General features: G+C 44.4%; 1 protein-coding gene across 6 annotated transcripts in view; it reads left to right on the top strand.

Annotated features, from left to right (window-relative positions):
• Window positions 1-22,195, top strand: part of ARID1A (AT-rich interaction domain 1A) — a 69,570-nt gene that overhangs the window by 24,196 nt on the left and 23,179 nt on the right. For all 6 annotated transcript variants that reach the window (XM_077898972.1, XM_077898967.1, XM_077898970.1 and 3 more), the window contains exons 2-4: window positions 682-894; window positions 2,231-2,683; window positions 3,901-4,017. In XM_077898972.1, coding sequence (XP_077755098.1) covers window positions 682-894; window positions 2,231-2,683; window positions 3,901-4,017 — 783 coding nt within the window. The remainder of the gene's footprint in view (window positions 1-681; window positions 895-2,230; window positions 2,684-3,900; window positions 4,018-22,195) is intronic.

Below are 22,195 nucleotides of genomic sequence, written 5' to 3'. Positions count from 1 at the left end.
CTTTAAGGAGACAAAGGTTCTATCCTCCGTACACATTCAAACTCTTGAATATTAAAGGAGATGAACTTTTTAGTTGAGATGCCCAAGGCTCTAAATTCAGAGTCAACAACTATAACTTAGCCACAGTATCTATTTGGAAGAAAGCACAAATGTAAGTGCTTGTGCCATAGTGTGAACAGGTTACAGATAGGCAAGAAAAAAGATTCCACTATTAAAGAATGGAAAAGTCTACATGCTTATATATTTGAATCCCCCCCCCCAAAAAACAAGGGAATTCCCAACTATAGTATTGAAGCATTAGTTTTGGTGGTGTTGAATAAGATCTTGGCAGAGTATAACAGCACCGTCTTTTCCCAATGAAGGGTCTTTGTTCTGATTTTCTACACCACAGAGTACATATATTCATTGCTCCACACCTGGCCTGTCCCTTGGATCTCAAGTAGTACCACACTTATAAAGGTAGTGCATAGCTTTCATGGTGGTATTCACATTTTGCATATGGCAGAATCAAGGTTCTGAGGAAGATTAAATGACTTGCCCAAGGATTACTGGTCTGTACCACTACTTTTTCACAGTAACTGTTTTCCTTTGTGGCATACAGACCTGTACGCTTGGGTTTATGTTCATATTGGCCAGAGGCTATCAAAGCTTCAGGTTAATGAAATGCTTTTTATTTTGTAGCCATCCAGTCCAATGGATCAGATGGGCAAGATGAGACCTCAGCCATATGGCGGGACTAACCCATACTCGCAACAACAGGGACCTTCATCAGGACCGCAGCAAGGACATGGGTACCCAGGGCAGCCATATGGGTCCCAGACCCCGCAGCGGTACCCGATGGCCATGCAAGGCCGGGCGCAGAGTGCCATGGGTGGCCTCTCTTATGCACAGCAGGTAGATGATGACTCCAATTACCTTAACCCTTGTTGCTGTCCAGGATGTGGTCTTGAGCTGTAGAATCAGAATGAGTCTTTGGCATCTAAACGTCTCGAAAGGAGCATAGGCCAAGAGCTCAGTTGGCTACAATGCTACTTACAAGGCCAAGATTGTGGGCATCATCCCATGTATGCACAAAGAAAAACTGCTCCCTGGCCACAGGCTGTACATATCTGTGTCCTTTGACCTGGTTGGCCTGCTGATACCCACTGAGTAGTGATCTCTGAAGGAGGTGTGGAAAAAAGGCAGGAGCTGGGCACCTATCTACTACAATCAAGAAAAGCCCTTTATTGTGTGCCCTGGGGATGGAAAGGGCCTTTGATGTTTCCTGAAGTCTTCAATATATAGCATCTGATTTTAAATGATTAGGAGGGACTGGGAATAGAAGAAAAGCGGAAGATTGAACAGTAGTGATGCTAACAGTGCTGTTAAAAATGTTAAGATTTCCCTCATCTCCTTTTGTCTGGCCATCTGCACCATTATCTTTTTATTGTCATTTTTTGTTTTGACAGCATTTTCTATCATTTATATTTGAGTAATACTCATACTGAAAACAGAGATGGATAGAATATAAAGCCTAACTTTACTTCTAAGAATTCTAGCAAAATATGCCCTTAAATGTGGAAAATAGGATACTGTCACTTTAGGGAGTTTTTTGTTTTTTGGGGTTTTTTTTCCAATGAGAAGATGGAGAGATGGGTGGATATTATTGGATGTTTTTTTTTTCTTTTGGCCAATTTATCAAATACACACACCCCACCTTGCCCCACCCTGCAAATGCTAGAATTGTGCCTGGTACAAGTAAGCAGGTAGGCTCTCAGATATTTTTTTAATGAAGACTGAATGAAAAGAGAACCAGAGTAGCTTAGTGATTTGCATGCTGTCTGGGTTACTAAACCCTAGGTTTTCAGTCGCCTTAGCCAGGCTGCTATTGACTATTTGTTGTGGCTAGGATATAGATTCCTAATGCTTATAGAACAGTCTTAAACCATGGTAAAGAGGAAGTTCATTGGTGAAAACGGCTGCTCTTGAACTCTTGTTAAGTTGCCCAAATGTTAGTGTAAGTTTTCTGTGAATGAATGCAGTCCACTTGTAGACAAACCAACTAGTAACCCAGCTGGGCTGTCCTTCCTGGCTCGGTTTAGAAAGGCATAGTAGGAAAAACCATGGATCTTCTAGATGGGAGGCTTGGCATACCTGCTTTTTATACTCCTCCTCAGACTGTAGCTTCTGACGGAATACCTTTATTCATCCAGAAGAGTCTGTGCTAAAAGTATCCTTTCCTTTTCTACAGATTCCTCCTTATGGACAACAAGGCCCCAGTGGGTATGGTCAACAGGGCCAAACTCCATATTACAACCAGCAAAGTCCTCACCCCCAGCAGCAGCAGCCGCCCTACTCCCAGCAGCCACCGTCCCAGAACCCTCACGCCCAGCCTTCCTATCAGCAGCAGCCACAGTCTCAGCCACCACAGCTCCAGGCTTCTCAGCCTCCCTATTCCCAGCAGCCATCCCAGCCTCCGCATCAGCAGTCCCCAACTCCATACCCCTCCCAGCAGCCCACCACCCAGCAGCACCCCCAGAGCCAGCCCCCCTACTCACAGCCACAGGCACAGTCTCCCTACCAGCAGCAGCAACCTCAGCAGCCAGCCTCCTCGACGCTCTCCCAGCAGGCTGCATACCCTCAGCCCCAGTCTCAGCAGTCACAGCAAACTGCCTATTCCCAGCAGCGCTTCCCTCCGCCGCAGGTAAGGTGGCCCTGCCTCTCGCCCTTCCCCGTGTGTGACCACAGGCAGCTCGGGGCTTGGTGTCAGGAGGACTTTGCCATACAAATTGGTTCTCTAATGTGCACTTAAAAACCAATTAAACTCTGGGTAAACATGCTAACTAGATTGATTGAACTAATAAAGGCATAACCTTCTTAACTGCATAAAATACCTGTGGCTCTTCTTACTGATGAAGAAATAAGGCAATGGAAAATTACATAGACAGATAAGAAACTAAAGATAATGGGACTGTTTTTGTTTTTATTTTATAACCTAGCATTCAGAACTTGATCATCCAAGTGAGTGTTTTTTTTTTTTTAAAGTTACTTTAGGAGGCTATACTGTACTTTCATTCCAACTGCCATCACATTCTGCTATTGCTCAAAATATTTTGGACCCCTTCATTTGAAATTGCCATCAGAGCTCACATTACATTCTTTAGAATATTCTCAGTGGTGGCAAGTCCTTTCATTTGTTAAAGGTGGATTTGATTTTAGGAAATAGCGAAAATACGTTTGTAGCCATGTCTCTGAATAAGGTAGATGAAGAAGCCTAAAAATAACAATTTGGGCTTTATTCTTTAAAGAGCAAAAATGAGAAGAAGTACCCGAGTCCTGACAGGTCCACTAATGATTCTGGCCATTATTGGAATAAATATCTTATCCTAAGGCAATGTCTTTGAAGGAAGCAGTACTCATTTTAATGCAGAGATTCTACCATGAGGTTGTTTTTTTGGTTTTGTTTTTTAATTGCTTTCATTCCTTGATGGATAAAACTTCTAGTTAGCCATACTTCAGCATTTAACCCCAAGGAATAGCTATCTGTGCTGATAGATGGTCAGCAGTGCTGTTCAGAGTCTTAATCCACTATTGACATTCTTTTTTTTTTTTTAATTAAGCCAGCAACTTTGTTTTTAAGTTTTTATTCTAATTCCAGTTAACATAGTGTTAAATTAGTTTCAGGTGTACAGTATAATGATCGAACAATTCCATATGTCACCCAGTATTCATTGATATTCTTGTCTTATGAGCCATACCTTATATTTTTCTGCTTTCAGATAATATAGAGGGCACTTGGGGAGTTTCTTGCTCCCACCTGTCCTCCGTGAGACAGTCAGTCCTATAGCCCTTTTACCATGAAGCAAGCTTGCCTGGTTTACCAGTACCAGGCCTTCACAGCATTTGTTTTTCTTATTTTAGGAGTTATCTCAAGATTCATTTGGGTCTCAGGCATCCTCAGCCCCCTCAATGACCTCCAGTAAGGGAGGACAAGAAGATATGAACCTGAGTCTTCAGTCAAGACCCTCAAGCTTGCCTGTGAGTATTCTTGCCAACCTCTGAAAGGTGATGGAGCAGAGAAAAAAAGCAAAGAAAACTGGTTTCTGGTTGGATGTTTTGGTGGTGTGGCCTAAATAAACAATGAGCTATTTCTTGAATTCAGGTTGAAAATTCTAAATAGAAATTTATGGATAACTTGTGGAATGTCTGTTTTGGCTTGCTGCCTGGGAAGTAGGTTTGGTGATCTCTGTAGAGTTTTTTTAATTTTGTGTTTTGTTTTTTAAATCTTGGGCTCTGAGGCATGGACCAGGTAAGGGACAGAGAAGATGAAGATGTTATAAGCTCTGTCTGCTCTCCATCAAAGTTGAGCGAAGTTTTAGGGTTATTTTGACCTTACTTTTGAGGGCTAAATTTTTAGGGTTTTGTCTTAATGTTTGGCTAGGAGGTAGGATCTGGGGTGCATCCAGCATGGAATGTCACACTGATCATGGGCTGAGTAAAAGCAGTTTTTCTGGTCCTTTGTGTGAATAGGTTCTTTTGTCTAGTGGAGTGCTTGGTGCCCAGATGCTTGATTGGTGTTTATGGATGGACTGACTGTATCCTGAGAAAGGCAGTATGGTCTGATGATGAAAAGCTTGGGCTCTAGAGCCAGAGTTCCTGAGTCTGCATTTTGACTCTGCCACTAACTCTGTAGCCTTGGGCAAGTCACTTATTAACCTTCCCATGCCTTCTTTTTTGCATCTGTAAAATGAACCTAAAGAACCCACTTTGTGGGGTGGTTATTAACATGAGATAGATCAAAATAGAGTGTTCATGCATTGTGGGCACTGCATTAATGTCAGACATTCTCATCCTCTCCTCAGAGGACATAGGGACTATATTTGATACCTGAGAGATAGTACCAACTAGATAATAGTAGACAGGTTCTGGGAACATTTACCCCTAGTCTTAGCTCTAGTGGTATATGTGAACAAGTTACACAGGCTCTGAAAGTTAATCTACTGGGCACAGGAATGAAATGGGCTACTCTAAAATCTAATAAGATAGTTGGTAGCAAACCTTCCATTACAAATCCTGCTTTAGTAAATAGAAATTCAGCCATACATGTCTAGATAAGTCTTTTGAAATCTTGATTCTACTCAAAGGTTTCTCTTTGGTTCTTCTGACTTGGGAGAAAATGGTTTCTGGATTTTTAAGGAATAGGTAGGAGGCAAGAACTCTCTTCATCACAAAGCCTCTTGTGGCTTTCCCTGAAGATCTCTGAGCATTACCTGGATAGGGCAAGGTCTACGGGATCCCTCAGTACCTGTTATAACAGGCATCTCAGGCCAGGGTGCATAGCCCCTGTCAGATGGGACCCTGAGACTGTTGACTCTCAGTTAAGGAATTGGGTGAGGGTATGTCTGAATAAGGCAATCCCTTGTTGTTCCCTTTTCATTAATTACTGTTGCAGTCCTTTTCTGCATCCCAAACTTGACTGGAAGGTGTTTTTTAACCTGATTCAGTCAGAAATGTAACTACTCCCTCATCATCTGTGGTCTGTAGCTAAATGAGTGAGGTGCAACTGTGGCAAGAAACCAAATCAGTGGATTTTTGTCAATGTTTTAAGTTGTTCCCCATCAAAAAGTTTCTGCTTGCTCCTAGTAATCTTCCAGCAGAACTGTATTTGTTATTTTTCAGTCCTGAGAAAGCCTAGCATACAAACACATTGCATGTCTTCTAAGGGTTGAGAGCCTTGTATTGTCAAATCCAGGGCTTCTGATTTGACCTGCTGAAGTGAAGGCACTGGCAGCTTCGTGGGCCCAGGGGAGGATTGTTCCTGGGCAGCCTATCACAAGGAGCATTCCCAAGCTCAGGCTTCTACTATAGATTCATCCAAATGGGTCATTTGCTCTGTGGTAGAAGCTCTATGTGGGAGGTGAGCTGGCTGGGTTATTGGCATGTTGTTTGTTGAATTGCTTTTTATCCCTCTGCTACTTGGACTAAGAAACAAAAGGTGGTTATTCTTTGAAATTTTGGTTTGATGCCAGATTTGCCTAGCCAGGCTGGGAAACGGTCACATTTGAAGAAAGAAGTCGGGATTCCCTAGAAGAGGCCCATTCTTTTCTGAAGCAGTTGTGTCAAGGAATCCCTAGGTTTGCTGGTGCATTCCTTCACTCAGCAGATGTATATGGGGCACCTCTTTGTATTTGGCTCCAGAAGAGAAGCTAAGCCTCTCCCATTTTCACATTCCCCTCTTTGCTCATTCACCTTATCCATTTAGCCCTAAGGGCATTATGATTGTGACCCTTGATTTAAAGACTCATGATTTCTGATCCTGATTATTACAAAAATTAGATTTTGAGGAGTGTTTGCTCAGCTATTAATGCCAAACCATTTAGCTGCTTTTATCCTGGTTATGTTATCCCTCTATTTAAAACTTCTCAACTGTTTTTCATTAATCTTAGAATAAAATCCAAAATCCTTAATATTATATAAGCTGCCCCCCGCTTCTGATTTAGGTCTGGAAGGAGGACTGAGACTACATTTCTAACAAATTCCTTGATACTGCTGATGCTACTAGACCAGGGGTGACACTTTGAGAACATCTACTTCATAATTCTTTGCCCTTTGCCTTGCTATGGACTTTGTCTAGGTTTTGTAAAGCCCCATGCTTTTTTCTGCGTCTAGATCTCTGCACAGGCCTTTCCTTTTGTCTAATACACATTTCCTCCTAACTCCTCTTATTCATATTTCAGACTACATCTTCAAGATTATTTCCTCAGAAAACTCCTTCCTGATCAAATGTCAAAACTCAGCCTAAATAACTGCTCTGATGCCCTCACTGGCTAAAGGCAGTTTTTACCTAAAAACAAACAAACAAACAAACAAAAACCTCTGCAATATTTAAGACTTCTTAAAAGGTGTAAAGAATGATTTGGTGCCTCAGGACCCATCTTTAGAAAGCAGACCTTGGGGCGCCTGGGTGGCTCAGCGGTTTGGTGCCTGCCTTTGGCCCAGGGCATGATCCTGGAGTCCCGGGATCGAGTCCCACGTCAGGCTCCCTGCATGGAGCCTGCTTCTCCCTCTGCCTATGTCTCTGCCTCTCTCTATGTCTCTCATGAATAAATAAATAAAATCTTAAAAAAAAAAAAGAAAGAAAGAAAGCAAGCAAGCAGACCTTGCTAACATAGGTAAAAGCACCTTATATAGCCCTCTGGGATCACTTCCCTACCCGTGTACCAAGAAAAATACTATCCTATATCTGAGGTTTGTTTGCTTCATGTCACCAGAGCAGTTTGCTAATACCTCTACATTTGGGTCTCTTCATTTGATGGTAAGCTTGGGGGAGCAGGCACTGTGTTACTGATCTATGTGCCCCTAACACCTATCACATGATGCCCCAGACCAGTGGTTCTCTACCTTGGCTGCATCTTAGAATTACCCGAGGAGCAAATGATCTTTCAAAACCAATGGCCAGGGGATGCCTGGGTGGCTCAGTGATTGAGCATCTGCCTTTGGCTCAGGTCGTGATCCTGGGGGCCCTGGGATCAAGTCCCATGTCGGGCTCCTTGCATGGAGCCTGCTTCTCCTCCCTCTTCCTATGTCTCTGCCTCTCTGTGTCTCTCACGAATAAATAAAATCTTAAAGAAAAAAAAAAAAAAAAAAAAACAATGTCCAGGGTTCACAGAGTTCTGAATCATTTGAGGGGCTGGGGGAACTTGGGCTCTGCTATGGTTAGAAGCTGTGATTGATTTGTAGCCCTGGTAGAGATTCATAATCCAAACTGTGTCAGCTTCCTTTGCTAAAACAGACTATCGTAGCACCCATGTTTTCAGTCAGTATTTATCTTAAGTGTAACTTCAATTATTTAACACAAGCTCAGTGTGGGCTGACTGTCTCTGTCTTGCTCTTGGCCATCATAGTGCATGGCATAAAGTAGTCTCTAATTCAGTGAACAAATGAACCTGAGCAGTATTTATTACATTGTTCATTCACAAAGTGTATGGCTGACAGGGGACAGCTTGACCATATTGTAAAATTGTTGTTTTTACTGCTAGGGCAAGGCAGGTATCACAGCCTTATAGGAAGGCCCAAACTTCATTTAGAGGACAGATGAATTTATTTATGCTTTCTAATAGTTGCTTTAAGAAGGGGTTAGGGTTTGTCATCTATCTTATAAAGAGCCACTACTTCACCTTATGGTAAGAAAGTTCTTGTAAGGAATGGGTGAACAAACCTTTAGGTGTTTCTTTTCTTTTTTTCTTTTTTTAACTTTTATATATTTATTTTTTGAAGATTTTATTTATTTATTAATGAGAGAGAGAGAGAGAGAGAGAGCGCGTGAGCGGCAGAGACACAGGCAGAGGGAGAAGCAGGCTCCATGCAGGGAGCCTGACGTGGGACTTGATCCCGGGTCTCCAGGATCACGCCCTGGGCTGAAGGCAGCGCTAAACCACTGAGCCACCCGAGTTGCCCAAGGTGTTTCATTAAGTCTCTAATTTTCTTGAGCGTGGGGCAAAATCTTTAAGGGTCTTATCTGAAAATTGGTATCTGACTTTCAATTATAATCATTTCCGGGAATGACTTGGAATTGCATCTTTAAAAGCTTCTGTTTAGGGATCCCTGGGTGGCGCAGCGGTTTGGCGCCTGCCTTTGGCCCAGGGCGCGATCCTGGAGACCCGGGATCGAATCCCACATTGGGCTCCGGGTGCATGGAGCCTGCTTCTCCCTCTGCCTATGTCTCTGCCTCTCTCTCTCTCTCTCTCTCTCTCTCTCTCTGTGACTATCATAAATACATAAAAATTAAAAATAAAAAAAATAAAATACAAGCTTCTGTTTAAGTGATTCATTCAAGTATGTGTGGTTTCTCTAGTGAATGTTTCCCAATTTTTTTCTTACTGAGGCACATTTGTAAATTTACATTTTAGGCTTGAGATAGAGTTTCCATTCAGTGGTGGAAAATGGATATAGGATTGAAAGCCCAGATCTGGAAAGGTTAACCAGATCAGTGCTTCTCAAACTTAAGCATGCACTGAGAATCATCTGGAGATTAATTAAAACATAGATTACTGACCTCTACCCAGAGAGATTCTAATTAAGTGGGTATAAGGATGGGAGCTAAGAATTTGCATTTCCAGCAAGCTCTCAGGTGGTGTTGAAGTTCCAAAAACCATACTTTAATAACAGTGAGTTTAGGGATCCCTAGGTGGCAGAGTGGTTTGGCGCCTGCCTTTGGCCCAGGGCGCGATCCTGGAGACCCGGGATCGAATCCCACGTCGGGCTCCTGTTGCATGGAGCCTGCTTCTCCCTCTGCCTGTGTCTCTGCCTCTCTTTCTCTCTCTCTGTGTGTGACTATCGTAGATAAATAAAACATTAAAAAAAAAATAGTGAGTTTAGGTAGTAGCCCTTTGAAAAGAGAAGGAAAAAAAATTACTAGACTAGGAAACCACAGTGGTAACCGAATATAACAGTGGTGACTCTTGGTGATCTGGAGGGAAGGCTATGGCTTGAAAATGGTGGAAAGAAAAGAGACTTGAGAGAAACACTGTGTGTAGTCTTTGCACTTTCAGTACCACCCTGGAAGTTTTCCATGTGGCACACATCACTGGATCCCTTCCAAAAGTTGGTCATCTCCTCCTAGTCTACCTCAGAAATGGCTTTCGAATCTGGCTTCCCCTGTCCTACCCATTGCCCCTGCCCCCCTTTTTAAAGGCCCCTTTTACCTCCTACCTAGTGCCTTGCCCCTGGTGGTTCTGTTTATTTTCCTTCCATAATCATCAGACTAGTCATCTTAAAAAAAATCAACCCTGGGGGCACCTGGGTGGCTTAATTAAGTGACTCTTCTTGGTTTGGGCTCAGGGTCCTGAGATCGAACCCTGCATCATCATCTGGCTCCCCACTTGGTGGGGAGTCTGCTTCACTCTCTCTTTCTCTCTCTCTCTCTCTCTCTCTCAAATAAATAAATCTTTAAAAAGAAATCTGGCAAGTTAACATTACTGCTTTAAAAACCTCTGACTAGGGGGATTCCCTGGGTGGCTCAGCGGTTTGGTGCCTGCTTTTGGCCCAGGGCGCGATCCTGGAGTCCCGGGATCAAATCCTGCGTCCAGCTCCTGGCATGGAGCCTGCTTCTCCCTCCTCCTGTGTCTCTGCCTCTCTTTCTCTTTAAAAAACAAAAACAAAAACAAAAACAAAACAAAACCTCTGACTACCTGTTGCCTATAGGTTTAAGCCCAAGGGTGATACAAGTTCTTTTGTGATCTGGAGGATGAGAATATTTAAAACAAAAACAAACAAAAAACAGTGAATAAGGTTCCTGTCCCTCGAGTAAAAGCTAGCACACTGTTTGCTGTGGGTATTCTATAGAAGGCAGACAGGCATTAGACAAGGGTTAGACTTTGATGCCTTCTGAGAGGTAGCCTGTGATATGACATGGTTGCTGCCCTTGAGTATCCTCTTTGTTTCGTTAATAAAACAAATAGAAGAATGTATGCCTGAGTGTTACAATGGGTGCTTTCTGAAAATTTGGTCAAGTCGGTGATCATTTATGTCTGAGTAGTTGAGGGCAGAATTTAAACATCATGGCAGAATTTAAAATGACCTTAGTTATGGACATACTTGGGAGGTTGGAAAGGAAAAATCTAGCCTGAGCAGAGGCCAGATAGGGGTGGGGTATAGTATAGCTGATACTGAGGGATTGATGAGATTAGGCTTCTAGGGGGTAGGGAGTAACAGAAAGGAGAGCTAGATTACAGGGGTTAGGGCCCTAGTGGGCCTACTAAGCCATATGAATTTGATCTTACAGACCTGCAGATAGGCTATTGGAGCAGTAACATGATAAAAATAACGTTAAAAAAACAATCCATTCGTGTATAGTGTGGTTTGCAAAGGAGAGAGTCTGGAAGCAAGGGAAGAAGTTCAACTGTTGGAATAATTTTGACGAGAGGTATGGAGTTGTTCCCCTCTGTCTCTTTGCATAGCCAGCCTAGTCCCAGCTCTGATTTGTGCAGGAAAGACTATAGACCTGAGATGAGGTGGGGAGAAAGATCTCATTGACAAAAATAGAAAGGTTAATAGGAAAACACATTTTTGGAGGAGAAGGTAAGTTCCATGTAGTGAAATGTTTAAAGACAAATGTTTAGCTGCTAGTTGGAGATAGGAGACTAGAAGTTGGTTAAGAGTGGAGTCTGGTTCGAGTTGGGGAGATGTCTGTCTGTGGTGTAATTCATAGTTAACAATGGAATGAAGGAGGCCTCCCAGGCCATGGCTTATGGAGAGAGGAGCCAGTGAGAGCCCTGGACAGTGCCTTTGCCCAGCAAATAGCTGGTGAGCTTGAAGGAGGACCAGGATTATCATATTTATGAAAGCCAAAAGAAAGGGGGAATGGTCCACATCACATTTATATTTCAAAGAGTATAAAGTTGGATTTGTCAGGCAGCAGGTTATTGGGATCCTTTATAGATGTGGAGAGGACCTGATTTCTGAGGGCTAGAGGAAAGGAAATAAACCGGGAAAGGTATAAAGACAAAGAGCATTCTTGAAAGGCATTGAAGGGAGGGGGCAGCTGAATCAGCCCAAATTCCTCCACTTCATCTGAAGACCCGCATGTGTATAAGGCAGATAGATAGAAGGGTGGAGATGCTGGCAGAATATTAGGAGGGTATAAACAGACTTCTCTTTCAGGAGTTGTGAAGGAAAGCAATCAAGGGCACTCCCTGGGTTAGCTCACAAAGGACACTATACCCTTGACTGGAAAAGTCTTAGAGACTGCTGTCAAAGTGCTGGATCATACTTGTTTCTTCTGGTTAGGTAGGAGTGGAGGTTATTGATGCTGGATATTAGGTGGAGAAGAGGATTAGGATTTTTAATGTTCGTTAAATTAATTACAATTTTTTTCCTTTAAATCACTTGGGTTTCCAAGCCCCTCCTTTAGATTTCACTTAATAACACTGTAGCTATTAGCTAGCACTCATGTTTTACTACTGTGATGTTCTCAGAACTTGGGTTACAGTGATCTGGAAAGAGGAAATGGGAGGGGAACTATGTTGTTCCTGTAGAATCCAGATATTAAGAGGGCAGGAGTGAGGCCAGGAACAGAGCTTACAGGCAACACCAATCCTCCTAGAAGAGCAGGAATTGAAACATACCTAGTAACCACTCCTTTTTCGTATTAGAAGAAACTAAGAGGAGGGGTGCCTGGGTGGCTCAGTCAGTTAAGCATCTGCCTTTGATTCAGGTCATGATCTCAGGGTCCTGGGATTGAGTCCCATGTCAAACTCCCTGCTCAGCAGGCATCCTGCTTCTCCCTCTCCCTCTGCCCCTCCTCTCTGCCCATTTTCTCTCTCTCTCTCTGATAGACAGAGAGAGATAAAACCTTTTTTTTTTTTTTAGATAGATAAAATCTTAAAGAAGGAAACTAACGGTCAGAACTAGGATTTTAGTCCAGCTCTATCTGATATTTCAAATTAAGTATTTCCTCTAGCATCCCACCCAGCAGAAGAAAGGCTTGGACAATCTTAATCCTCTCTTCAAGGTCAGCCAAAAGCCTCAACCCCTATACCATCTAATATTTACTAGACTTGTCCTGAAGGGATTTCACTTTTGTTTTCCCTGGATTTCTTGTCATGGAGGCACAGATGAGTTATGAAAAGGACAGCTGAGGTACAGGGAGGGGTGGGAGAGGGAACATGCCCAAACTGATAGGACGGGTCAGCTAGAGGAACTAGGGAATCACCTCAAAATGTGAAAAGTTGACTAGAGTTTGGTTCCCCTTGGGTTGGATGGAAGCAAGCCTTGTTCAGTGCTTTTCTTCTTAGAGCACAGTGTCCTGATTAATGCTGATGTTAATCAGGTAGATCCTTGCTCCTGAAAAAATGTGGTCCATTATCTAGCAGCACAGACATCACCTGGGAATTGTCTTAGAAATGCAGGTTCTTGGGTCCCGCACAGCTTTATTGAATCCCAACACCGTTAACAAGATCCCCAGGTGATTCATTTGTCTAATGGTTTAGAAGCAAGGAGTTAGACCCTGAGAACTGAGAGTAAAATTTTCAAATGAAATATCAAGCTGGGGACTTTGGAGTTTTACTGTGTCTAATAAAATTTCAAGAATCTCTGAGTGTGGGGGGATAGGAGTGGGAGACCACCACCTGTTGTTCTACAGTGCTCTGGGGGCCCTGGTTCCCTGTATCTACAGGCCTGACCCCATTGTGGGGCCATCTGCAGCTCCCAGCAGACCTGTGTAGCCTCTTCTCCAGCCTCTTGGGTGTGTCTCAAGCTCCTCACAACCCCCGGTCCTTCCTGCCATTGTCTTCTTGCTAAAGATGTCTGCCCACCTACCCTCCCACTCTCTTTGAATACCCAGCAGACTCCTACTGTGGCTTCAGAACCTAGCTGGAATACTTTCTCTGGGATTTCTTCCCCAGTTTCTTCATGTTGGCCCAGCATTATGCAGGCACCTCTGCTTGGACATCAGGTCTGCATCTAGTGCCTGTGCCAGGGCAGCTAGTCCCACTTGGTAAACCTGTGCTGGGCAGACCCAGGTTCTTGCTGCCCACCTGAGCTTGGGAACCAGCTTTTTGTTGTGTAGGTTTCCTGGGGGGAGTGACAGAAATCCTCTGAAGGTTTAAAAAATTGAAATGCTTGAAGGATTTAAATTTTACACTGTGTTGCCTTTTGTCATATTTCATGGTAAAAGGAAACAGGCCAACAGTTTTTGCCTAGGCTTTTGATGGCTTATTTTCAAGGGGGTAACAAAAATGCCACTAGCAATTTTGGTATTCAGAGAAGCTGGGCCTTTCTGAGGTTGGTGACCTGTTTTCTTTGTATCTGACTGGGTATCTATGCTTGCTCCCCTTGAATTGTAGCCCAGGTGCTCTTAAAAAGTCTCAGAAAGGAAATTCCCACCCCCTCTGTCATATCTGCCCAGACTGCTCAGAGCAGCGTGTACCTTGTGCAAGTAGCCATCCCTTCTCTAGAACGCTGGTTCTCTGGCAGGGCTAGCCAATCCGCTTCTCCATCTTAGTCACGCTGTTCCAGCCCTTGGTACTGCCTGGTGCCTGCCAGAGCCTGTGCTGCTTGCAGCACATTACTGTATGCTTGTTCCTGGGCCCATTTCCTGTTTCTATTCTAGTCACTGGTGGCTCAGCTCTGCTTCCTGCCTGTGTGTCTCACACAGATTCCTCTTGCTAGAACCTTTTGTTTTCTTCAGAAGAACTTCAGTCTGAAAACTAACTGAGCCTTACTTCTGGTATGATGGCTCCTGGGATCAGTTAGCCCTTCTGAGGACTGGCAGGAAGTATACCTCTTTCCCACCTAGCAAACCATACCCCTTGGATTTGACCTTGTTCTTCAGTTTGTCCCTAGCCCCGCTACAGGAAGCTGGTGGCTCATTGCTTAGACCAGAAATTGCTACAAGAAGATGAGCTGGGATTTTTTGTACCCAAACCTGTCTTCGTTCCTCAGCTGTGCAGTGTTGTCAGGACTGGTTCTTTTTCACCTGGAGCTTTACAAGCCTATTTCTTGCTACTGCAGGAGACACTTGGTACCCTTTTTATCCCAAACCTCCCTAAAGTCCAGAGAATACTTACATGGGGTTGGGCAGGTAATGCTATCCTCAGCAGAGTAAAAGCTTGCAGAGAGTATAGTGATGGAAAGAAAGCATGTGCTGACTCAGCCTTCTATCCTGTGTGAGCAGTTCAATAGCCACCAACCCCCCCCCCCCCACCCCGCCCTGGGGTTAGAGTGGGAGGGAGAAAGTACAGGGAGGTTTTAAAAAAGGGAAGAATTGAAGGAGCTTGTTCTGGACAAATGTATTGTAAAGTTCTAAGGCTCTTCCATCTTACCCATTTTCCCCAGAAGATGTCTTAGTAGAGAATATGCCTTGTGAATAATTCTGTCCTTCTCTCTTCTTCACAACTACTCTTTGGGGGATCATCTGATAATCCTGTGTCAGATGGAGTGGTTTCTATACCGAACCCTAGGCCTAGGTATGTTTAATAGAGAGGGATTTAATATAGGGAGTTGAGCTTACAAAATTGCTAGAAAGATTGAGGAAGCAAGCATGCTCTAGGCTTGTCCTTCAGGAGCAGGACCTAAAACTAGATTTGACCCACCAGGGAAACTCCTGTCTTTGAGCCACTATCATATTAATTGCCCTAAGTCTGCTATCCAGGGATTAGTAAGCTAGAGTCAAGAAGGAGCAGCTGCTGCCACCAGAAGCAGCATCCAGTTTACTGGAAGAGGAAGCCAAAATGCTGTTGTAGGAACAAGTAAAAGAGACAGAAATATGGTCTCTGCCATACTTTGATCTAATCTTGAGTTTGCTTCTAATTAGTAGAACCTGAATTGTATCTAAACCCATTCACAAGGGATTCTGGGAAATGTGGGGTTTTTTTTTTTTTTTTTTTTTTTTTTTTTAGCTTTTTAACCTCAGTGGGATGGAGGTAGCCTGAGCTAGTCCACAGAATATTCACTGCACCAACACAAAAATTACAACCATCCCCCTTATTCCTTACCTTACTTACATATGAGGAACCGAAGGCCCAGAAAGGGCAATGGACTTGCCCAAGGTCATTTAGTAAATCAGAACGTTCAGTTCCCTGACTTCTAGTCCAGTGTTTTCACTATTAGGACCAATTCCTATAAAGGATCGGTAAAGGGGCACCTGGGTGGCTCAGCGGTTGACCATTTGCCTTTGGCTCAGGTCATGATCCCGGGGTCCTGGGATTGAGTCCTGCATCAGGGTCCCTGAGGGGAGCCTGCTTCTCCCTCTGCCTGTGTCTGGGCCTCTCTCTGTGTGACTCTCATGAATAAATAAATAAAATCTTAAAAAAAAAAAGTATAGGTAAAAAGCTGAAGAGAAAGAAAAAATGCCATATTCTCTTCTCTTTGGAGAGGAGGAAGAGGTGTGTAGAAATGTGGGGCTGAGATTTCTGGGCAAAGGTAGTGATACTGTAGCTTCTGGATTTAGGTCTACTCTCCGGGAAGATGTAGGAAATATTCTGGAAGGAAGAAACCTCAAAAACTAGAATTTCCTACAATTCCTGAGTCAACATATGGATGAACTCAGTTGCCTTGGTGACCATGGCTTTCTTCCACCCCCTACCCTACTTCCCCCTCTCTCCTATTGGTGCTTTTATAACCTTCTGCAAAGCTGTTTGGGAGATTACCTCAGTGAAGTACATGCGCTGGCTTCTGCCATTGTCCTTCTCTAAAAAGACCAGCAAAATCAGAAAGCTAGCCCCCAGATGTGTGATTGCCAAGCTGTTTCTCATTTGTCCTTGGGGGTTAGAGGGGTATTGGGCTTTTCAAACAAGTAATAAACCAAGCCCTCCTAGAAATGCTATCCTTCAGAAGCCATGAGGACCCTCCTACACCAGAGTGAGAATCTGTTCCACCAAACTTGGTCCAGAGGGGAGGACCCCTGGTATATGGAGCTATATTAACATACCTGATAAATCAGGCATAGAATTCTGTTGTCTTTCTTTACCGCCCCATGTTTCTAACATATTTGGCATTCAACCTTTGGGGGCCAGTGCTTGCTCTCTTATGCCATCTACTTCCACAGCCTGAACTTCTCCATCTTCCCCAGTTGGTATCCACATGGAATTGGCTGGTATTGTGACATAGTCACTGATTGCCATTGGGCAGAGCTCACCTTCATATGGCTAGCTTACTTCCCATTTGACCTTTCCCAAGGAAGCTAAGAAGCCAGGTCTTGTTGAAAGTGGAAACTAAGAGTTGAAGGCTCAAGCTGAGAGTCAGCCAACCTGCCCTTTAAGGCCAGCTTTGATATGGGAGGAATATTGAATATTGTTTATGGAGATAAGTGAAGGTAATTTCCTGACATTCTGGGGAAGGTAGAAGAAAAAGTTTGGACAAACGGGATCAGTGTTCAGAGGAACTCTTAAGAATAGTTGGTCATGGATGCCTGGGTGGCTCAGTGGTTGCGCATCTGCCTTTGGCTCGGCGTGATCCCTGGGGAGCCTGATTCGGGACTCGATTCTGGGACCCCAGGATCATGCCCTGAGCCAAAGGCAGACGCTCAATCACTGAGCCACCCAGGTGCCCCTCATCTTTTCCTTTTAGAACTTGACTGTGTCTTTCCTTGTGTTCAGAGTTGTTCTTCTGGTTTTGTGCGTTTGGGTTGATGCCTGTCTTTTCTGGCTTAAGATGCTATTTGTTCCCTATTTTCAGATGTTTCTTCCATACCTTCCCCCAAATCTTTGGATTTTATCTAAACCAGTAGGCCATAGTAGGGAAGACCACTGGCAAATATAAATTTAGGGGATTAAATGCCAAACCAAGGAGGCCATTGAGCTCTGTAGACCTTGGTCTAAGCTGTGTTCAGCACAGTGCCAACCTTGCCTTCCCTGTTTATGCACACTGCATCCTTGCTTGCTTTCTGGTTGCTATAATTCTGAGGGGCAGCTAGAGGAGGTGGAAGCCTAAGGCCACACCCCCTCTCCCTTAGACTTCTCATATCTAGAACTCTGACTTCTTTTCTGTTTCCTTCCTCTCCCCCTTTTCCCACCCTCCTTGCTCAAGTTCTAGGATTTCAGCTGATCATGGTGGAATAAGGTCTGTGTGGTTGGCTTTCCTAACAGGAAATGCTTAACTTGGGGAAAGTAGGGAGTTCCTAACTTCTTTGCTTTCTTGAGCTTTACAGTGCTCGTTTCCTGCTGGGATTAGAACAGCCCTATTCCATAAATATGCACTGTTCTTGACTGCTCTAACTCAGGCCCAGCTCTGACCCAGTTTCATTTTTTTTTTTCTTCCAGATTTGAGTCTGTTAGCTAGTGACCCTTAAAGCACTGTACATTTTTGGCCAAGAGGTGGTTTCTGACTAGTTAAGACATTCTCTCCTGGCCCAAGTGAGAAGCCTTTGCAGGGGAGGGGTGTGTGTCCAAGGCAGGTCAGGTAGGTAATACACCTGGTGGGGACTGTGACAAACTGGAAAACAAGGTTTCAACCAATCGCTACACTGTGGGAGTTCTAGGATCTTTTTCTCTTTCCCCCACAAGTTGGGAAACTAGAGTTTTTAATGTAAAATCTCAGAATTATTAGTAGGGTCTGTATGGGAGCCTTAGGCAATGGCACCTATGGGTCTGTCCCTGCAGCTTCGTGCGAACTGCCCATGTAGCTTTGGCTCCCTTGGAGCTGGTATTTAGAATTTTTTGGCGGTGGGGGCCAGCTGTGGGGAGATACATCTACCCATTGCTGACTCCCCTTGTGTTTGGTGTTTGTTTTATTGGTTTGGGGAGTGGGAAGTGCAGGGGAGATGTTGGGCTGAAGCACTCAATGTGATTAAACCTCTAGCCGAGCAGATCTGTGGGAGCAGAATATCGACCCCTGGAAAATCAATGGCTGCTGCAGTGGCCGAGCTGCTGTTCGCAGGGGCTCCCACCGCGGGAGTGCAGGCAGCCCCATGGTCTTTCTTCTCCCCTTTCTTACTTCAGAAACGCCCTCGGCCCCCACCCAAAGGGGCAAACCTACCTCAAGAGATTTTGCCGAGGTAGATTAGAACAGCGGGTTCTTGTATTTTTGTAATTAGATTGAAATTTCTCCAGTGACACAGAGCCCCGCCTCCCGACAGCCTCCTTTCCAGACGTTCCTTCCCTGCACTGCAGTTCTATCAAGTGCTCTTACCCAAGTGGCCAGGGCCTATTTGGGGGTCGTACTTTGCAGTTTTAGACAGGAGAGTTTGTTTCCTCCATGCCAGCACCCAAGAATCCCCTCCATGTGGAGGTCTAGAGCTCAGGTATGGGATTATGGTGGGGGATCAAGGTTAAAGGAAAGAAGACTACTAGAGAATGGGTCTAAAGAGGATGCTTTTGAGTAGATTATTCATTGAGTAACTCATCAAACATGTTGTCTTTTGTGTGCTTGGTGTTTTTCTGCTCACTGATAATTTAGGGGAGGATCTGGCCTGGTCCTGCTCTGGTCCTACAGGCAGAATCTGCACAGTGCCATCAGTCCTGCCACGGTGGGTCCAGAAGAGTCCTTGGAGGGGCTGTGAGCATTGTCCCTAGGGTGAAGGTGAAGGGCCAGGGAAGCTGTGCTGGCTGTGGAGGCGTTGTCCCCACAAAGCTCTTCCTGTCTTTGAAGTCTCCAAGGCAAAAAATGATTTTAGTCTATAGCTGCTGCACCTGTAGCTCAACTTCCAAGTAATTGGTCTTCCCACCCAGTTCTCTTCAGGTGACCTGGAAGTGGACCATCCTGCTGTGTTATAGGAAAGCTCTGGTACCAGCCTTGGTGGATCACAACTGTGGACACAGGGTTGAAGCTTGCTTAGCTTCCCTCCACAAAGGAGCTTCCCCACCTTAGAGTTTGGGGAATGGGGCTCCTAAACAAGGCCTAATTGTCCTGCAGTTTGGAATGATAGCTGCAGGGCTGGATGAGGGTTTGAAATCGCCTGAGATGAGGCCATCTAGAGGCCAGGGATGTTTTGACTTCTCTCTCTGGGCCACACCCCTGTGTCTGATAATAGGCATAGAGCACATTCAGTGTGAATACCAGCAAAGACCAGATACCAACCTTCACAGGACTTAGCTTCCAGAGGGTCTCCCTAGATTCTAAGTCACTCTCTCCCTCCCTATACATTAAGTACCCTTCTAGGGGATCCCTGGGTGGCTCAGCGGTTTGGCACCTGTCTTCGGCCCAGGGCGTGGTCCTGGAGTCCTGGGATCCAATCCCGCATCAGGCTCCCTGCATGGAGCCTGCTTCTTCCTCTGCCTGTGTCTCTGCCTCTGTGTGTGTGTGTGTGTGTGTGTGTGTGTGTATCTCTCATGAATAAATAAATAAAATCCTAAAAAAAAAAAGTATCCTTCTAAGGACCCAGAGGTAAGAGAAAGTACTATACCATTTAGTGTGGTGAAAGTAAGTAAGTTTAAATTGAGAGTTACAGATGAAAGGGCTGATTTGAAATAAATCACGAAAGGAGGTTTAGAAAGGAGAAATGGTTTATAGGAGGAGCGACTATGCAAGAGGAAGTGTGTAGCATTATAGACTTACATGGTTAAATTACCTAGTTTTACTCTTTCCTTCTACAGAGGAGCCAAGCAAGGCTTAGGGTGGTTTACTTGTTAAAGCCATGGATGTAGTAGTCACTCAGCATGTCCAGAGGCAGGTTGTGACCAGGCTTTGTTTGGCATATGGAACCCAGCTTCTGAGAGTGGCAAGCTTCTACCTTATAGTAGAAAGAGCGCAAGCTCTGGAATCAGAATATGGGTTTGAACTCCAGTTCTTCTGTATGATAGCTCTCTGTCCTTGGGCACATTTTTTAACTTCTGAGCTCCTGCTTTGGCAAAAAAACAGGGAAGATACATGCTTCTAGAAGATGGCTGTGAGAATTAAATGTGAGCCAGCTGTGTACCTGAGGGTTAAGCACATGAGAGTCCTATATTTGTTTCCCTTCAAGAGGGAGATACAAAGAGACTTCCTTTATTCTTCATTCCAGCACCCTTTGAATTTGGAGATTTGGTCTCCTTAAGTTTTATTTATGTTCTGATGTGTATATATATATAGGGGATTTCCTCTTAGAGGTGGGCCCCCAGAAAGCATTCTGGGTACCAGATGAGTTCTGACTCTTCTTTACTATGCATCCCCCACCAGGCAGCCAGAAGGTACTGGGAAGAAATGACCCATTATCCCCAGAATGATAGCCTATTGTGAAAAAGAGAAGAGGGGGTTTGGTGAGGGGCTTTTGGAAACTTCAGGTAGGGGTTAGGAAATCACATTCTCTTAGCCTTTCCCAGAGCACTTGCTGCTATTCCAAACTGTTGGTGTAGTTCAAGCAGGAGATGGTGTTTGGTCCTGAGCTAGAAAGATAGTGCCAGCTTCTGTGTCTTTCCTTTCCCCTTCTTAACCACCTGTTAGCCCCTGACTCAAAAGTACACCAGTACTAAGAGGCAGTTTGTTCTGTTTATTGATTCATTCTTGGCATTTCAGCCCGCACCAGATAGCCTGTTCTCTGGACAGGGACAGCAGCTCATCTGTTGAACTGTGACCACTCATTGGAGCAAGTGCAGTTCTGTAATTCTGGAGTCCCTACCAGTCTGGGGGTCAGATCCCTTAACTTGAATTTAACAAAGACTGCGGAAAAGAGGGCCTACGACTGAAGCTTTATTATATTGAATATTTTCTAGAAGTGTTTGGCAGAGATAGCCTCTTCTCCCCTGACCCTTGACAAATAAGTTGCTTAAGGAAGTCATTATGAAAAACCAGGTCTCAAAAAAAAAAAAAAGAAAAGAAAAACCAGGTCTCCCCAAAACTTATTTACCTTAAGTAGTTACTATGTAATTATGTTTGCTGTACTTTTTCCTTGAAGTTTGTCTCCTTTCCTGCTGTCTGCCTTTCTTCAAGGGTCAGGTCTTCCAGTCTTTTCTGTATTCTTCAGGATTTCCTCCCATTCTCCAGCATGGGAGCAGCCTCCTGCTGTGGCTGTGGATCTGTTAGGTACACTGCTGGGAAAACACTTGATAAATGCCAATGCAGATTTGGTGATTTCAGTCTGTGCATTTGGGCTTTTTTCATTCAAGGAAAAGTCATTTAAGTAAGTGTGGCTGAATTGCAGGGTTCTCAACACACACACACACACACACACACACCCTCTAAGTATGTATGTAGGATTTACCTGGTTCCCTTGGTAGGTGGTTTCCCCGCCAGTAGTCAGCACAACTTGGCAAAAGTTCTTTTCAACTGAAAGAGGACAAGAACTCCATCTGGGGGTTAACAAAAGCTCCATTTCTCAAGGACTCATCCAAATTTATGAGAAAACTCTGAATTGAGCATTTCCGTGAGCCTGTTCTTTAGACTTGCCTGTTGATGTTATTTAATCTGCTCGGCAAAATGAACTGATGTCATTCTTGGGCTCTGTCAGGAGACTGTTTAAACTCCCTTCCTCTAACCCTGATCTGGTATCTTCCTGCTTAAAAATGTACTTCATCAAGCAGCCAATTCATGTTAGAACTTGCAGCCCTTCCTGTGAGAGCACTAGCAGGCCTCCCCCCACCCCACCCCCCAACGAGGTATGGACTGTGTGATTTCAGGCATGGTTTTGTTGTGGTGTGAAGAAAAGGTGTTAGCTGCCGAGTTCTGTTTGTCAGCAGAGCCTGACAAACCCATGCTGGCACTTGCTGGGGCTGGGCAACCAATCACAGCTGGAACGGTTATCGTCATGGAGTCCCTATGGGCTTCCTCTATCAGGTCACATCCCAAAATAACATTGGGCAGTATT

This window comes from Canis aureus, chromosome 5 (genome assembly GCF_053574225.1).
Source record: "Canis aureus isolate CA01 chromosome 5, VMU_Caureus_v.1.0, whole genome shotgun sequence".
NCBI lineage: Eukaryota > Metazoa > Chordata > Mammalia > Carnivora > Canidae > Canis > Canis aureus.
Note: the sequence above shows the minus strand (reverse complement) of the source record. Positions and strands in the feature narration are given on the sequence as shown.